Source organism: Malus sylvestris, chromosome 16 (assembly GCF_916048215.2).
Source record: "Malus sylvestris chromosome 16, drMalSylv7.2, whole genome shotgun sequence".
Lineage (NCBI taxonomy): Eukaryota > Viridiplantae > Streptophyta > Magnoliopsida > Rosales > Rosaceae > Malus > Malus sylvestris.
Window position 1 is genome coordinate 633,128 of NC_062275.1, and position 16,915 is coordinate 650,042.

The following is a 16,915-nucleotide window of genomic DNA, read 5'->3' on the forward strand; positions in this document are numbered from 1 at the left end:
TGCGATTTCATCGTTGTGAGCTGTGAGAGAGAATACGATGGTCACATCACGATTTTATCACCTGAAGGTCATGGGATCTGGGGAGGAAGAGAAAGAGAGTGATGAAGAGCATGGGATCTGGGGAGGAAGAGAAGAGAGTGATGAAGAGCATGGGTGGTACGCCCAATCGGTCCACAAACAGAGAAAACAGTAATTTGACAAAACAGTGCAGGAATTATAAAGGAGAAGAGAAGAGAATAGAGGCTGAAAAGGAAAGAAGAGTCAATATCATTCCTGCCCATTTCAGAATAAAACACATTATTTATACACATCTGAATAAGGAAACCCTAGCGTCAAACAAGCTGGGCCTTGAGCAAAACTTAGTTGGAGGCTAACAAGTGTGGGCTGGGATAAAGAGCTAAAAGGTCCAAACAAGATGGTCAGGATGGTCCTAACAACGGGATTTGGGGAGGAAGAGAAAGAGAGTGATGAAGAGCAATCGGAGCGAGGACGCTTTCCGACGGCTATATTCATCGCCGAGGGCGCGGTTGCCAGCCATCGATGTACCTCCAGTACGCATCCGGCGTGATTGAGGCTTGTGACCGTCACTATATGCTTGGTTTGCGGGCTCCACAGCAAGAGACATGGGAGGGCGCCGAGGAGAGGAAGATTATGGTTTCAGTAAAGGAGAGAGGAAGTGAGAGAGAGAGAGAGAGAGGTGAAGATGCAGTCAATGCTCCTTTTACAAAACCAAACGCCCATCCCTCAATCACCCACAACAGCCTTGATTTGAGGATAAAAAAATCAACCCTAAATCCCTTTTTGGTAGCTTCAGTGCTCACTTCTCTCTCTCCCTTCCCCTCCCTGCCATCCTACGCCTATGTCCCTCTCTCTGCAACCCATGCTTTTTTGGCAGCATCACTCCACCTAACCCACCCCAATTAATCCGGCCCCACTCCTCCCTCTCTCTCTCTGTCTCGCTCTATCTCTCAGATGAGGCATGGCCTCCCATCCCCGAAACCATCAATGAATGACAACAAAAGATAATAATATTCAAGTGGGGCTAGGGTTTGTCTCGCGCAGGATATTACACAGCGGGTAAGATCATGCACTGAGTGCAATGTTCAACCTGCATGTCATGGCCCTCTTAATTCTCCTGAATTGTGTCTGATCCTCTCAATCAAAAGATACAAACAAAGAAGTTGAACAATATGAGTAAAAAAGGGCAGCCAAGACTGTGTACTTGGGAGCAAGTGTAGGCCTAAATGCAACTAATGTGAGCTGGCTGATGCAGGTAACGTGGGAATTCAGAGCAACCTGTAGCCGGTACGCAGGGCTTTTTGGTTATCTTAAAATTGTGTTTTGCAAATTAGGGTCTTGTCATTGCTACTGCGAAAAATGACATTGTTCACCGTCGAGAAAAAGTATACGTGTGATGTACATTATTCCTTGTTAGCTGTGCACGTAATCAACGGTGGTTAAAGGGTTAACCAGAGCTGTCCATTTAGGGGTTTATGAATTGAATGGGTTTCAATGCGATCCAGGCTTACAGCTTCATGTGGCACAGAAAGTGAAGGGCTTGTTTATGGATTGAGAGATCAATAACGTGATTCTGCTTCATGCATGCACTGACTGCATTGATGCCCTACCAAACCCTATTAATTTGGCACCAAGACGATCTTGAAAAAAAAGTACCACACGTTCTTGTGTGATTTGAATCTGAATAATTACATTTGTCTGAGATGATGTATTTCTGTACGGATGAGCATTTTAACCAAGTGAAATGCAATCTTTACTTTTTTTTTTTAAGATGCAAATTTTAGTTTCAAATTTAATAACACACTTATTAAATTGAAAATACTTATAAGGATAGCTGTTAATTGTCTTATATGTCATAACTATCATTTTAATTGGGCTTAAGGCGTACATGTTTTTCTAGTTTAAAGATTGATTTGAGTTACTGAGTGTCTATGTAGAAATGATTACGAATAAAGTAGTGGAAATTGCATAAATAATGGCATAAAGACACACGTTACACAACTCAACGGTAGAATGGTAAATACCAAAAATGATTTTAAAAAGACATTTTTGACATCAATCAATAGTAAAAAGTAAGAATAAAAGTTTAATCCTAAAAAAAACATTTAAAGTACATGCAACTGTTGAGTTGCAATTAAATCTTGCTATTCATATTGATATGTAATTTTAGGTTCAAATTCAAGAACCTACTCATTAAATTTAGAATTTGGAGATGCAATTAAAAAAAAACCTCACTCTAACAAGTGGAAGCCAGCCTCGTATCCCACACTAGTTCACCAACCAAATAGAAAATATTTATAAATATAGTTGTTAATTTCCTCATATATGTCATAGCTATTTTTTTAGTTAGTCTTAAATAGTTCATGCTTTTCTAGTTAAGGATTAAGTTGAGTTGATGGGTTGTAGAAACGACTACACACAAAGCAAATCATCTAACATATGATATCACATATCATTTGCCACATCAAACGATATATTATTACAAAAAGTTTACCCCATAGCGGTTTTCGGAAAGCCGGGCCAAGCCAGCCCGACCCAATGTTGTTAAAATATTTGTCCTGCTACTAAATCACCCGAGTTGGATGCGAGAAAATTATGAATACGTTGATATATTTATGAATAGTATGTGATGGGTTCTATAAGTACATATGCAAACTAAAATTCAGGTTTCAATCGAAAGAAAGAAATCCTAATGTTCTAACATAACAGACTACCTGAAAGTTTGAAACAGAGCATTTGCTCCCAAACGCCGGGATTAAATTTCGATCTGTACAGTTATACAACAGAAAATTTTGAAGTCGAATATTCAAGAGACCGGTAATATTCTACGTAACCTTAAAGCTACCTTGCAGCCATTTGACCTGCATTTCCAGGCCGGAATCTGTCAAGGCTTTCAAGGCGGACCGATATAACCTCCCATCCAACTCTGCCCCTTCCGCTTTCATATCTCTCAAAAGCTTCACCAGTTCATCAATCCGGCCCGTCTTGGAAAAAATTGCGACCATCATTCCAGCCAAAGCCTTGTCCAAAACACCCCCTTGAACCCTAAACTCATGGTAATATTTCATACACATTTCGTACTCCCCTGCCTTGTTGTAAGCACCTATAATCGTCGTGTAGCTTACCTTATCCGGCGCTATCTTCCTTCGCTTCATTTCCGTCCAAATCTTCGAAACTTGCCTCAAATTCTTGTCCCTTCCATGCATATCCATCAAAGAATTGTATATCCATACGTTTGGCTTACACCCTCTTTCCTTCATTTTCGCCACGAGCCTCATTGCGTCTCTTGGCCTCCCCGTTTTCCCATACATCACAACCATGCTAGAATAAGCCACAACACATTTACCAAACCCCTTTTCCTCCATCTCCTCAAAAACCTTTTCTGCTTTCGAGTGAAGCCCTAGGCGGCAATAGACATGGATGATTGACGCATATGTCACTTGCCCTGGCTGGCAGCCCATCGACACCAACTCTTCGAAAACTTTAACTGCAGTCAGGAGCCGGTTTTTCCTAGAGAAGCCACTGACAACCGCACAACATATATTGTCTGAAACCCTGATATTCGCACCCTTCATCGCCTTAACTACCCCGAGCGTCTTCTCCGTCAACCCTTCTTCCACATACATTGATATCATTCTTAAAAACGGATTCGGATCCTTCAACATTTTCTTGCTCTCTCCTTCTTCAAAAAGCTCTTCAGCCACCTCCACTACTCGAATGCTCGCGAAGGAACAAATCAGCACAGAGTAAATCTTCGAAGAGTCTAAAGGAACTCCACTCTTCGTCACACTTCGAAAAGTTTCAAGAGCTTCAAAAGGCCGTCCCAATTTGCACAGCGACTCGCATAAAATTCCGTATATTTGAGTTGAAAATGGTGCCAAATCTAATTCCCTACTTTTCAGCTCTTCAAACAATTCAACAACTTTTCTACAATCACCCTTTTTCAAATAAGCTTCCATGATCCGGCAATAACATCCAGAATTCGCAGCAATTCCATCGGATTCCATCCGTTCAAACACGGAAATCGTGCTCTTAAACATATGAAGCTCATTATATCCTCGCATCGCTGAATCAAAAGCCGGGACAGCGACATCATTTCCATGCTCACTAAACACATCAAGCAAAGTCCTAACAATTTTGAACTTCCTAGCTCTAATGCAGCTAGTGACCAATCTAGAGCAAGTATAACCATCAGGCACTACATTATAATTCTTAAAATCCTCACAAACCAAAGTAAACAAACCCCATTTCTTGGAACGGATCAAGTGCCTTATCAGCTGCCCCAATGTTGATTTGTTTGGTCTGAATTCGGCCTTCTTTCGCGCTTTCTCGTACTCTTCATATGCGTAATCTTCGGTTTGAGGGTTTTGAAACAACCGACAGAGTAAGTTGTTCAAGTCATCGGCATCCGGCGACGGAGCTGGACATTCTTCTGGGGATTTTTGTAATTTTATGTCCAATTCAACGACGGGAAAATTGGTGGAGTTTACATTGAAAACTCTGAGATTACTGTAGCTGCTGGTGGGAAGATTGGAAGAGAATAAATTGGTTTTGAATGATGCGATGAAGTTGAATTTGCGGGGATTTTTGGATGAAATTACGCGAGCAGAAGACCAGTCTGCTGAAGTTGCAGCAGAACTGGCGATGGACATTGGAGGAGATAAGGCCGTTGAAGGCTTGGATGAAATGAGTGGGACGAAGACTGTGCCTCTTGTGTATATATACCCTATCCCAAACTGGATTTTTTGCCCTGCGTGTAAATCATATTAGCCACTCGTAATGCGACACTTGGAAAATTCAAGGACGTAGAGATATATCTGTTAAAACAAAGGCCACGTGACGTCCATTGACACGGGGATAGGATCCTCTTCGGATTTCTTCTAGGACACGTTTCTTCTTTTCTATTTCTTTCATCTGGATCCTTTGGACCCTTCAATCATGTCCATTCAACTGAAACCCCGTTCATTCAACCGAAAATCGATCGGTAAAAAACAAAAAAAGAAGAAGAAGAAAGAAGAAGAAGAAGCAACCAAACCGCCAAGAAGAAAGAAGAAGAAGAAACGTGTTGTGGGAGGATCCAGGTGGAAGAGATCCGAAGAGGATCCTACTCCCATAACACGACCAAAGAGTACGAAGATTATTTTCTTTTCGGTCAAAATGAATCTCCTGCCACGCATGTCACTGTGGCAATCATTTTCTTTGGGTCAAAATGAATCCCGTGTCACACATGTTAATGTGGCCTTTTTGTTACTAAAACTAATGGGAGATTCGAACTGAGTGTTCTGGTTACGGGTGTAAAGGTGAATATTTTTTAAGTTAAAAGTCATTTGTTACACTAATAATATAAACAAATTATATGAATCAAATGACGATTTTCAAAGAAAAACGTACATATTTATCTTTTATACATCCTATCTATAGTCACTTTTGGTCTTCGATCTTTCTGATTCAGAAGGAGAGCCAGCAGAGGATCGACCCCGTAAGAAATCGAAGATATACTTTGGTAGTGATGATGAAGGTGAGAGAGAATAACAATATCACTGCGTTTATCAGGAATCTCTGGAGGGATATTCACCTCTGTTGCTGACATTGGTTGTGCTGCTCTGGGTTTCACTGATTTGCTGGGATGAACAATATCACTCAACTGCTGCGGCGGGAGTTTTATGACGCCCTTAAAAGCAGGAGCTGCTGCAAATCTCGTAGCATAAATGTGAATGTGCTAGCTGCTGCAGAAGATCGGAAATACTATGGTAATTGCAAGTTTTGGGGTCAATTGTTCAAGGTTCATGTGTTCAGATGCAATCTTTGTGGACATAAAAGCCAACCAGTGCAGGGATGACAGATTGACATCTATGGAAAATTGTTTCCTAAGCCGCCCGTCCTACAAGCTTCACACCCTAAATCTGTTGAAGCAGGAACTAATCGATCTAGCAGTCGTGCCAATTCTGAGGAGGGGAGGAGTTGTAAGATTCTGCCTTCAGACTCTGGTGCGGGTTGAATCATTAGAGGCTAGTGTTGGGGACCGTCAAAATGCAGGTGAGGAACATTGCGCATCCAACGAGTCAAATCCAAAGTCTTCGCATGCTGATGTCGCTTCTGCATCCCAGCATGGAAGCAGTAAGGAAACTGGAAACCATGGGAAGAACTAGGACAAGAACAAGTAAGTCGCTGCCGCTTCTGGATCCCAATGTGGCAGCGCTGGAAATCAGGGGAAGAAGGGGAAGAAGGGCAAGAAATAGCCAATGTATATGTAAGTGCTTAAGCGCTAATTAGCAGCTACTTAATCCGAAGCTAATCACCCGCAAGAACTTGACGCTTCTTTTTATATAAAATCACAAATTATGAAGTAGAATTATAAAGGTTCAAAATTTTTATTAATTGGATTGAAATGTAACAACAATGTGTTAACTTGCACAACAAGTTATTTTCTTCTTTCAAGACAACAGATGAACAAAACGAGCCTTTAAACAGAGGCAGAGCCTCAAAAACTCAATTCTCGTCACTCCCGAATAGCTTGACCCTCGACAATGGCTTCCTCAAGTACCCATCCACCTCAAACTTCTTCGGTGAAAGCTGCCGGTACTTCTCAAACTGCTCCGTCGCCTCTGCATTCCGATCAAGCAAACTGTAAATCATCCCACGGCAAAAGTACGGCCGGAAGTCTTTCGGGTCTTCCTTCACCAATTCATTGTAGCTTTTCAATGCGTCCTCCACATTCTTCTGCAAGAACTGAACCTGCGCCATTATCAATTTAACGTCCCGAGCCTCCTTGGCCTTGTTCTCCTCTTCCGCAACCTGCAATGCGTCCTCCAACCGCTTGATCACGGCCTCACCTTCGCCACAGCGGTCCATCAGCAGGGCGTTCTCGAACAACGCCTCGAAGGACAAGGGGTTCGCGGCGAGTATTTCCTCGAACACTTGGCGGGCGCTTTTATTTTCGCCCATTTCGCTGAGAACCCTCGCCATCATGAACTTCCACTCGGTGTTGGAGGGCTGCGCCGCGACCAAGCGCTGCAGGATCTTGAGCGCCTCGTCGTCCTCGCCGTTTTCAAGCTTCTGCTGCAGAAGCGATTTCAGGGCACTGATGGCTTCCGAATTCGAACCCAGGAAGTCGGACAATGGCGATGAGGATTGGTTGTTCTCGTTATCTGTGACCTGGGTCGGCGCTTCTTCGGTCAATGTCGGCGGAGGTTCGGCTATGGCGAGCAAAGTCGATGACTTGGTGGTGAACACGGCGGCGGTGACTCCGATGAGAATGGCGGTTTTGGCGTACTGTTTAAGAGTTTGAAGAATCGGGCTTGGGTTGTTGTGGGTGTTACCTGGGAGGAGGGGGCGGTGGTGGTGGGCGGCGGAGGAGGCTATGACTTTGAGGGCAGGGACATTGTGGGAATTGTGGGAATGGGGAGGGTCAAAACGGAGAAGGGAAGGTTGGGTTGGTTTACTGGGAATGAGTTTGTATTGGAAGAGAGATGAGGATGTAGAGAAGGAGGAGGAAGCGAGAGTGGAGGAGGAGTTCATGGTTGAGCCGGCGGGTGAGGAGTGGCGGAGATGACAAGGTTTGGGAGGTTTTGTTTGGGGTTTCGGTGGTAGTTGGGGGAGGAGTCAGAGTGCGACTTTTACTTTTAGCGACAGTTGGTGTGGTTAATGTTGGATGTGTTACTTTTTAATTGTTTTTGAATAACGTGTTTAAATTCTTTTTTTTTTGTAGTTCAAAATTTAGGTCTCGTTCTTTTTTTGCTTGATTATATATTACACCGACTTTTAAAAGGAGCCATCGGTTTGTTAATTTCAAATTTCATTTGATACTAATTTATTCGACCATTTACAATTTTTTCACATTACATTATGAAGTTTTAAAATTATATTAACTCATGTCTTCTATTTGTTTAATTGTATGATTATCTGCCAAATTGATGATGGGGGGACTCATTTTTGGGTTGCATGGAAGCCACGTTTTGCATTGACTGAGACTAAAGCGTGAGGGCAGTTGTCGTTTTGGCATACAAACCGTGGGGGCAATCCTGAGCTTGAACAAATGTCTAGTATCGTTGGATGGATCTAGAGCCTATGGATCAATTGATCTGGCCCGTTGAAATTTGATCAAACGGCTACAAACAGATTGTCTCACAAAAAGCTATAATAATTGTAGCCGTTAGATCAAATTTCAACGGGCCGGATCAATTGATTCCCAGGCTCTGGATCCTTAGATCTGGAGAGGATCTGGATCCTTGTTGAATCGTCTGGGCCGTATACGTTCCTCCAGTCTACGGCACCTTGCAGAACAAAAGGAACGACGTTGTCTTAGGGTGTTCGTGGGAGAGAAGGGTTGGTGGTGGCTAAGGTAATGAAAAAGGAGACCGAGAAGAACATGTCGTTATAATTGTGTTCTTTGAACAATGTAGGCATGAAAGACTAGTAATGATCGATGCATTCTGATGCTTTAGTTTTGCAACTCTCCTGCGTTAATCTTGTAGTTTTTTGCTTGTTTTTTTTCAATACAAAATCGATCATCATTCAGTACTACATTATTGCAATGCAACTTTTCTTTGCTGAATATCTACGATTTAAAGGCATTTCTCTGATCTAGTCATCTGCAATAAACTGCTCCTTGTCAACTTATTTTTGGTGTGCTCTTGTTGTGCGGTAAAGAAGGCCTGTAGATTTGGGTTGCAGTGTCTCGATGTGACAAAATATAAAAGGTACTATATCTTGCTATGTTACAAAAGACAGAAGCGGGTTATAAAATTATGATATTACTTCTTGCTGTGGGATCAAAGATAGTAGACCCTAATGAAGCATTGTTCATTTTTGTCCGTAGGAAGACCTTGTTCATTCCTGTCTATATATTTTGAAATGATTTTTTTTTTTCAATTCAAAGTAGGGTGATCAACAAAAGTTGATAAAAAGATAGTAATACAGAGGGATACAAGGAAATTAATAGCCATCTCAATAAATATTTTCTATCTTGCTGGTCATCGAGTTGGCTTCCACTTGTTAAAGTAAAAGAAAATTTACTTGCATCTCCAAGTTTTGACTTGTTAAATAATAGAATGTGAAATCCCTTTCCCAGAATTCACTTACAATCATTATATCTCATATTTCGGGAATTTATTGTTATTTTTGTTAAATTTTGTTTTTTTAGTTAGTTATTGTTCGATTGTGACATAAGCAGTGCGGGGAAGGGTGGTTGCTAGGGATTTGCCCATTGTGAGGCTAAGTCATCCTCTTCCTTATCCGTTGTAAAAAAAAAAACAATTATAAGGATAAATTTGTGTTTAAGAAAAAATTTGGCTAAAAAAGGTACGTGTAAGTGAATTAAAACTTTAAGAGGTGTTAACGTAATGTTTCAAACGTTCAAGTGGTGTTAACGTAATTAACCCAAATAAATAGGTCTTAAATTTGGTTATTTTTCCATATTTCACTCATAAGTTCATATAACAAAACGTGAAAACGCCAAAAAAAAAAAAAGAAGGAAAAATCGAGGCAATCCAAAAGAAAATGGCGATGATAGTACAATTGCTTAACAATCGCAGCAATCCCTGCCGCGGCCGAGGTCTTCCTGATCATCTAAAGCTTTGTCCTTGTAATTTTATCCAAACCCAAACCCTAAGTTCTACCCGATCCTCACTGTTTTCACCACCAACTCCTTCCACATTCGAACCCACTTCTCCACATGAGGTATTCTTGTCTATATTTGTTCTTTTGTGGGGTTTTTTTTTTTTTACATTTTTAGATTTTTTTTATTGAAAATAGAATATTTCATGGCAATTTTTTTCATGACTAGTTGTTCGGGCATTGAGAGATTGCATGATCGAATTAAGCTGTAGGCACAATGGAATGCATTCTATTAAATCCATACTTAGGTAATTTTTTTTTCTCTGTTTGATGGTTTGTGTAGTTTTGTATAAATTGTGAATTGTTTATTTATTTGTATAGTGGCCTATTCAAGCACGTCATCTCATACAAACGATATGTCAAGTATTATTCTATTGATTCCATCGAATACAACAACAAAGCTTTTGGACATTAAGTTAAAGGATTATGAATATCAAGAGTTTCAACATCTGTTTTCATTTAAGACTTGTAATATATAATTCGTGCAAATCTTACTATATTTCCCTGCCATCTTATTTTCCAAAATAAGAAATTGTCTAAGTCCACTGGCAGCAGTCTAATTGACAATGATGGTAGGCATTCTCCATCTATATCTCTTTTGCAAAACTTTTTGAACAACGTGTTGATTGACCAAGGGGTTAGCTCACAATTGGAAAATTAGTTTACAACTAGCTATTGGACAAGCTAAATATAATGATTGGACCAGCATGGTAATCAAATTTTGCAACTTCAAGGAAGATAGTGCTTGAGATTTCCTAAGATTTAGTCGAATTTTGGTGGACCACTCCCGTGACGAGTTATTTTACATGTCTTGTTTGTTGTTGAAGTTTAAACTTTTAAATTTTGTTTAATATTTTTCCTTTTATTTTTTTAGTTATCTTTGACTGATGTTGAACATGACGTAGCCTTAAGTCAGGCTTACCGTGGGTTCTTACATGTCACTTTCAAAGTAGTTTCCAAGTCAAACAATACCTAGTGGAGTTTACGTCAACGTAGAGTCTCGAGTAAATTATTAGATTCATGTCATATTCTTATTATTATTTATATATCTTGGGGAATAGAGTAAAATAAAGGTGGTGTACTGTTTCTATTATTACAAGACTTCGCTATCTCAATGGACAATAATGAATTCGAATTAGCTCCGAGCTGCCCTTCATTTCAGATGGTGAGATGAGTGAAGACTTTCAAGTAAGAGGATCAAACATTTGGCGAAAGCTTTGAGAACTTGAACGTGTAATCAATGTGATGCATATGATTTTGGAACTAAATCCGATTACACGTTCAAGTCCTCAAAGCTTTCACCAAATGTTTGATTCTCTTACTTGAGAGTCTTCACTCGTCTCACCATCCGAAATTGAGGGCAGCTCGAAGCTAATTCAAATTCAGTACTGTCCATTGAGATAACGAAGTCCCTGTAACAATATAAACAGTAAACCCACCTTTATTTCTTCCGACCAATGGCCAATCTTCTTGGTTAAATAATATGTAGAAAACGTTTAACTGAAATGCTCAGAATACAAATAATATCTCAATTCCCCAAAATATACCAATACCAACTAATATTAACACGTGAACAATGTTGATCAAAAGAGGAAGTTAAAGATCACTACGACTTAAGTAATGCATGATCTTGCACCGAGTGTAATATATTACAATATCAAATAATATAAAGGCTTGCTACCAAAAAAAATAAAAATAATTTAAAGGCAAAACAGAAAGCTTGGCTGCTTGTTAAATACTTAGATAATGATATCAAATGATTCTATTTCAACATGTATTATCACATTCTTGAGCTGGTAAAGCAACTAAGCTTCATCCCCTTGTTTTATTAATATCTTCCATGTGCATGCTTGGCTTGCTTTCATTTTCCTATATAATTGTCCCTTAACCTCAGCTCATTTTTCTTTCACTCTCACATCTAATCACCCACACCCAGTGATCTACATAGCCAAAAATGAACTCAAAAGTATTCCTTCTAATACAAATCGGGTAGCAGAAAGTATGGAGGTTGCTCATGCAGCTAAGGAACGATGTCGTTCCTCTATTTACTAAGAACTTTCGTGCAATTTGCACAGGGGAGAAAGGGGTGGGAGATTTTGGTTATCCGCTCCATTATAAGTGAACAAAAATTATAAAAGTGGTCAAGTGGAGGCAATTGGAGGGAAATGACATTCATTATGGTGCGAAACCTGGAGGGGTGAACATCTTTTTCAAAGAGATTTTTATTTATCACCAGTTATCCCAAAAAAACAACAAAACACATAAACACTTCAATATCAATGAGGTGGTAGTAGAGCTAGTACATGGATTATCCCAAAGGTTTCATCCGTCTTCCTCACACCAAATGGTCACTATCCATGTGCCATAATGGAGAAGATAAGTTCCGCTCTAAATTTTTTATTATATTCAATTTCATACATGAATATGATAATTTGTTTATGGTTATTGGGAAGGTAATCAAAGACAATGATGGAATTTTGGATGCTATAAAGCGTTGTGGTTCAAGGAAAAGTGAGCGAAGATATTACAATCATCAACTGTGGGGAAGTTAAGGATGGCGATAATGGAGGGGCTTAGACCTCGACATGAGGTTTTCTATGTGTTTTTTTTTAATTGCTAGTTTCTCTGCTTTCTTTTGGTGCTTAATTTCCATTTTTTTTTTCTTTCAGTGTTTTTCTTTTCTTTCCTTTCTATGTCGTTCGAAGGTATGCTGTTGTTTGAATTTTATGCAATAAAATGGTCAGTTAATAATTTATTTTAATGATTTTATGATGTTCTTAATTTTTAACTTATTATTTTACTGTATAAAATTCAAGCAACAGCATACTTTACAACGGCATAAAGGAAATAAAAGAAAAATACCGAAAGAAAAAAAAACACAAAAAATTAAGCACCAAAAGAAAGCAGAGAAAGAAGCAATTATAAAAAACACAGAAAACCTCATGCCAAGGTTGAAGCCACTCTATTATCGCCATCCTTAACTACCCTTCAGTAGATGATTGTAATATCTTTGCTCACTTTTCCTTGAAGTGAACCATATAACTCTATAGCATCCAAAATTTCATCAGTCTTCAATTACCTTCCCAATAACAACAAACAAATTATCATATTCAAGTATGTCATTGAATGTAATAAAAAACTTAGAGAGGGAACTTATCTTATTCATCACGGCACATGGACAGTGACCATTTGGTGTGAGGAAGACGGATGACACATTTGGGATAATCCATATATTGGCTTAAGTACCATATCATTGATATTGAAGTGTTTATATTTATTTGCTATTTTTTTTTTTTTGGATAACTGATGGTATATGGGAAACCCCTTTGATATAGATGTTTTCCCTCAAGGCTCTGCACCATAATGAATGTCCCCTCCCCCAACTGCCTCCCCTGACCATTTTTGTAATTTGCATTCCCTTATAATCAAGCGGATAACCAAAAGCTCACACCCTTTTCTCCTTTGTGCAAAATGCATATGGAAGTTCTCAACAAATAGAGGAACGACATCATTCCTTAGCTGCATAACCACTCTCCCTACTTTCTGCTACCCAATTTGTATTAGAAAAAACAATTTTGAGTTCAATTTTGGCTATGTAGATCACTGGGTGTGAGAGATATAGGTGTGTGTGATTAGATATGAGAGTGAAAGAAAAATGAGCTGAGATAAAGTGAGGTTGAGGGACAGTTATATAGGGAAATGAAAGCAAGCCAAGCAAAACCAAGCATGCAGACGGACGATAACAATAAAACAAGGGGTTGAAGCCGAGCTAAGCTGCTCTACAGGCTCAGGAATGTGATAATACATGTTTAAATAGAATCATTTGATACCATTATCTAAGTATTTAACATGCAACCAAGCCAAACCGTCTGTTTTTCCCTTACATTTTTTTTTTTTGTAGCAAGCCTTTTCATTATTTGATATCGTAATATATTACACAAGGTGCAAAATCATACATTAATCTAGTCCTAGTGATCTTCTACTTCCTATTTTGATCAACGTTGTTCACTTATTAATATTAGTTGATATATTTTGAAGAATTGTGATATTATTTGTATTTTGAACATCATTTTACACTTGAAACTACTTATACGTTGAGTTAATGAATGAGCATTCCAGTTAATCATTTTCTACATATTATTTAACTAAGGAGATTACCATGGTCATTACCAAATTGACAGGAAAGAAGTTTACTTATATATTGCCTCTTAAAATAAGGGTATAGTATGCAAATACACTTTCATGCATTTTAACTTTTTAGTACAACAATACTAATTTTTTTGAAATACTACCTTAATTGCATCCCAATTTTGCATCCCAATTTCTCCAATTGGGACACCAAACAAGAAGCCATATAATATATTTGGATATAAGGAAAATACTTATTATGGATGATAAAAATGTGCTCTTAAGAAAAAGGCTTATTACATTCATCATCACATATTGTTGAATAAATCTCACATACTTAATCTTAATAAACCTCACATATTTTTCTATAATACCATCACACCCCTACATTTTCAACATACACCGTACATTTTCCACAACACTTGCACCCCACATTTTTTATGCATCTTCACATCTTATAGTTTTTATTTTTTATTTTATAAATTAAATTGACTTAGGAGTAAACCCTCTCTGAGAATCATACAGCTCAATTATTTGCTAAAAATCATACACCTCAAAGTGAAAATTATTTGAAATAACAGGCTTAAATAAATATTGGGTAGTATGGTTTCTTGGGGGAATCACAAGCAAGTATTTGGGAAGAAAGAAAAAAAGCCCTCCTATGAATTAATTTAAGCCTATTACATTGTAACCCAGACTGAGCTGATAACACAGACTTGTAGCTTAAAATCCATAAGTATATTAGAAAGGCTTAAATAACACAAACTTATGGCCTAAATAAGGCATATATTTTGGGAAGCAAAAGCAAGCTTAAATAATTACCGATGTCTGTTTTTTAGTACAATGATATATTTTTACACTATTGAATGGGAAGTTTGGCTATGACACACCCCGACTCGGAATGTCCACCTGGACATCCGAATCGCGATGTGCTAGCCAAGACTTGGAAGTGACTAAATTAGAGTGTGCATGTGAGCGGAGATTGAACCCATATCACATAAGTGATGTCAGAGCATAGATAAATTGCAATAAAAAAAGAGTATAGATATTTATACCGAAAATAGAAGTCTCCTACGTACTAGCTTTACCAACAATCCTCATTGTCATGAAACCTCTGCGACTAAAATCATGAACGGGCAAAAAACAAGGGTGAGTAAAGTTTTCTAAAACCTTTTCAAAAAATGTAACCCCTGCAAACCAAGTATATGGTACCCTGCAGCAAAAGTGAGTCAAAAATGTAGGGCACAACAAGAAGGTATCTCAATATTAAATCACAAACCGTAAATCAATGCTAATTCATTTATGTAGGCACATAAGTCCATTGCAAAGGTATTCAAACAATGGAACAGGCACATGACTTTGTATTAGAACTTCACCAGAAATTGAGGTAATTCATCAGAGCATCAACACAGACGAAATCGAGTCAAATCCTCTCCGGATTCGACAAGACTCGCCAAATTTTCTTGCCGGAGCTAGGGAAATGCACAGAGGGTTTCCCAGGGTTAAAACCTTCGAATCTCAACTCGAATATAACATATAAGGGTTTTAGGACATTACCTCAGATGAGGAACTCGTCGGAGTTCCGTCGGAGAAGCTTGCCGAAAACTGGAGATTCGAAGAACACAGCATGCATGAATAAATAGTCCCCAACTCAATGAATTTAACTTCCAAAATCTTAGAAAATACAATCTAAGAAACTCAGGGACTTACCTAAAACATATTAAGGTACAATTGGGGGCGGGGGGAATCGAATCCACTTCGGATTCGACGGATTTCCTTCGAACACACCCGAGCCTCACCTGAGTTCGAGTTTCAGAGATTTGAAGCTCTCGGCTTCAATGGCAGAACACACAGAGGTGTTCTAATAATGCATGCAAGGTTACACCTGAGTGAGGGTTCTCCGTCAGTGCTAAAGAGAGAGTGTCGAGAGACAAAGAGAGTTTTAGAAGAGAGTTCCGCAAATCATGAGGGAAGAAGTTGAGTGGGTAAAGAGAGAAGAGAGAACCGGTTTTAAAAAAAAAAACAAAAATGATGGTGGTGTCTGTGTGAGTTGATGGGACACAACAAGGGGTTTTCAAAACCCAACAAAATAAAATTTTTTTTCCTTCCCACTTGCATCGGTTAGTACATGCAGGTAATAACTCCGCAAAAGGCAGATTTCAGTGTCCCAAAAACAACCAGCACGCTGCACAAGAAAATTTATCTCAGGTAAATTTAAATTAATTCGAAAATAACTTGATCGTTATAATTTTGGATTAAGTTTTGTTTATGGTCACGTAAGTATCATTTATGTAAATAATTTATTACTCTTATTGATTAGAAGAAGATTAAGGCAAAAAATACGAATGGGAGATTGATGTAAGCCAGAACTTCAGAACACCAAGCACATGGACTACCTTGACTCAGATGTCCTGTTTAATTTTTTATCAGTGGTCATTCATGATTCACCGGTGGAGATATTTGGTCAGCTATCTCCCTTGTTGGAGATATTATGATTCTGCCTACCCTATCCTGGGATTCCCATCTCTCCACCCCCTATACAATTTTCCGACAAGTTGAAATAAAGGTTTTTTTTTTTTTAGTAACCATTGAAAAATGCCTACAGACTCCCACTGATAAGAGAAAGGAACGTTTGTTTTACAAAAAAAAAAAAAAAAAAAAGAGAAAGTTTGCACACTTAAGCACGCAAAAGATCAAGACATTTATACATGCATACCTATGCTTGTGCAAACTTTCCTTCCTTTTTTTTTTGGATAAAAGAAAAGAAAACAAACGTTTCTTTTCTTTTATCAGTGAGAGTCCATAAGCATTTTTCAATGGCTACAAATTTTTTTTTTTGGGTAAAACAAAAGTTCCTTTCTTGTATCAGTGAGAGTCTGAAGGCATTTTTCAATGGATAAGGATTGTCTGCCTTACATTTTCCATGTCCTTTCATGCTCTCTTATTTTGTGTTGTCACGGTTAAGTCACGTTAATATTTTATATTATTTTTTTTATAAAAATAATAAGACAAAAATAAATAGTAATATAAAATGTTGACATAACTTAACCATGACTACACAAACAGAAAGACATGAAAAAAGGAAGAGCAGACAATCCTTGGCCTTTTTCAATGGCTACAAAAAAAAAAAACTCATTATTTCAGCTTGTCGGAA

The 16,915-nt window shown here is 38.5% G+C and overlaps 2 protein-coding genes and 2 long non-coding RNA genes across 4 annotated transcripts; 1 reads left to right on the plus strand and 3 right to left on the minus strand.

Moving 5' to 3' along the window:
- LOC126607656 (uncharacterized) lies at nucleotides 1–1,809 on the plus strand. Its single transcript, XR_007617687.1, has 2 exons — nucleotides 1–137; nucleotides 464–1,809. It is a non-coding gene; the product is annotated as an uncharacterized LOC126607656 (long non-coding RNA).
- Nucleotides 1,810–2,611: 802 nt separating this feature from the next.
- Nucleotides 2,612–4,719, minus strand: LOC126607645 (pentatricopeptide repeat-containing protein At5g13770, chloroplastic). Its single transcript, XM_050275321.1, has one exon. The coding sequence runs from the start codon at nucleotides 4,668–4,670 to the stop codon at nucleotides 2,844–2,846; it is 1,827 nt and encodes a 608-aa protein (XP_050131278.1). The 5' UTR covers nucleotides 4,671–4,719; the 3' UTR covers nucleotides 2,612–2,843.
- A 1,646-nt stretch (nucleotides 4,720–6,365) lies between these two features.
- On the minus strand, nucleotides 6,366–7,672 carry LOC126607649 (protein SLOW GREEN 1, chloroplastic-like). Its single transcript, XM_050275329.1, has one exon. It carries the CDS (start codon nucleotides 7,534–7,536, stop codon nucleotides 6,508–6,510), a length of 1,029 nt encoding a protein of 342 aa, XP_050131286.1. The 5' UTR covers nucleotides 7,537–7,672; the 3' UTR covers nucleotides 6,366–6,507.
- A 6,805-nt stretch (nucleotides 7,673–14,477) lies between these two features.
- On the minus strand, nucleotides 14,478–15,848 carry LOC126607658 (uncharacterized). The gene is made up of 2 exons (XR_007617688.1): nucleotides 15,472–15,848; nucleotides 14,478–15,366 (listed from the first exon to the last, which is right to left on the minus strand). It is a non-coding gene; the product is annotated as an uncharacterized LOC126607658 (long non-coding RNA).
- Between the last annotated feature and the right edge of the window lie 1,067 nt (nucleotides 15,849–16,915).

Coding starts and splice junctions, on each gene's coding strand:
- LOC126607645 (XM_050275321.1), bottom strand. CDS start 4,670: ATGTCCATCGCCAGTTCTGCTGCAACTTCAGCAGACTGGTCTTCTGCT.
- LOC126607649 (XM_050275329.1), bottom strand. CDS start 7,536: ATGAACTCCTCCTCCACTCTCGCTTCCTCCTCCTTCTCTACATCCTCA.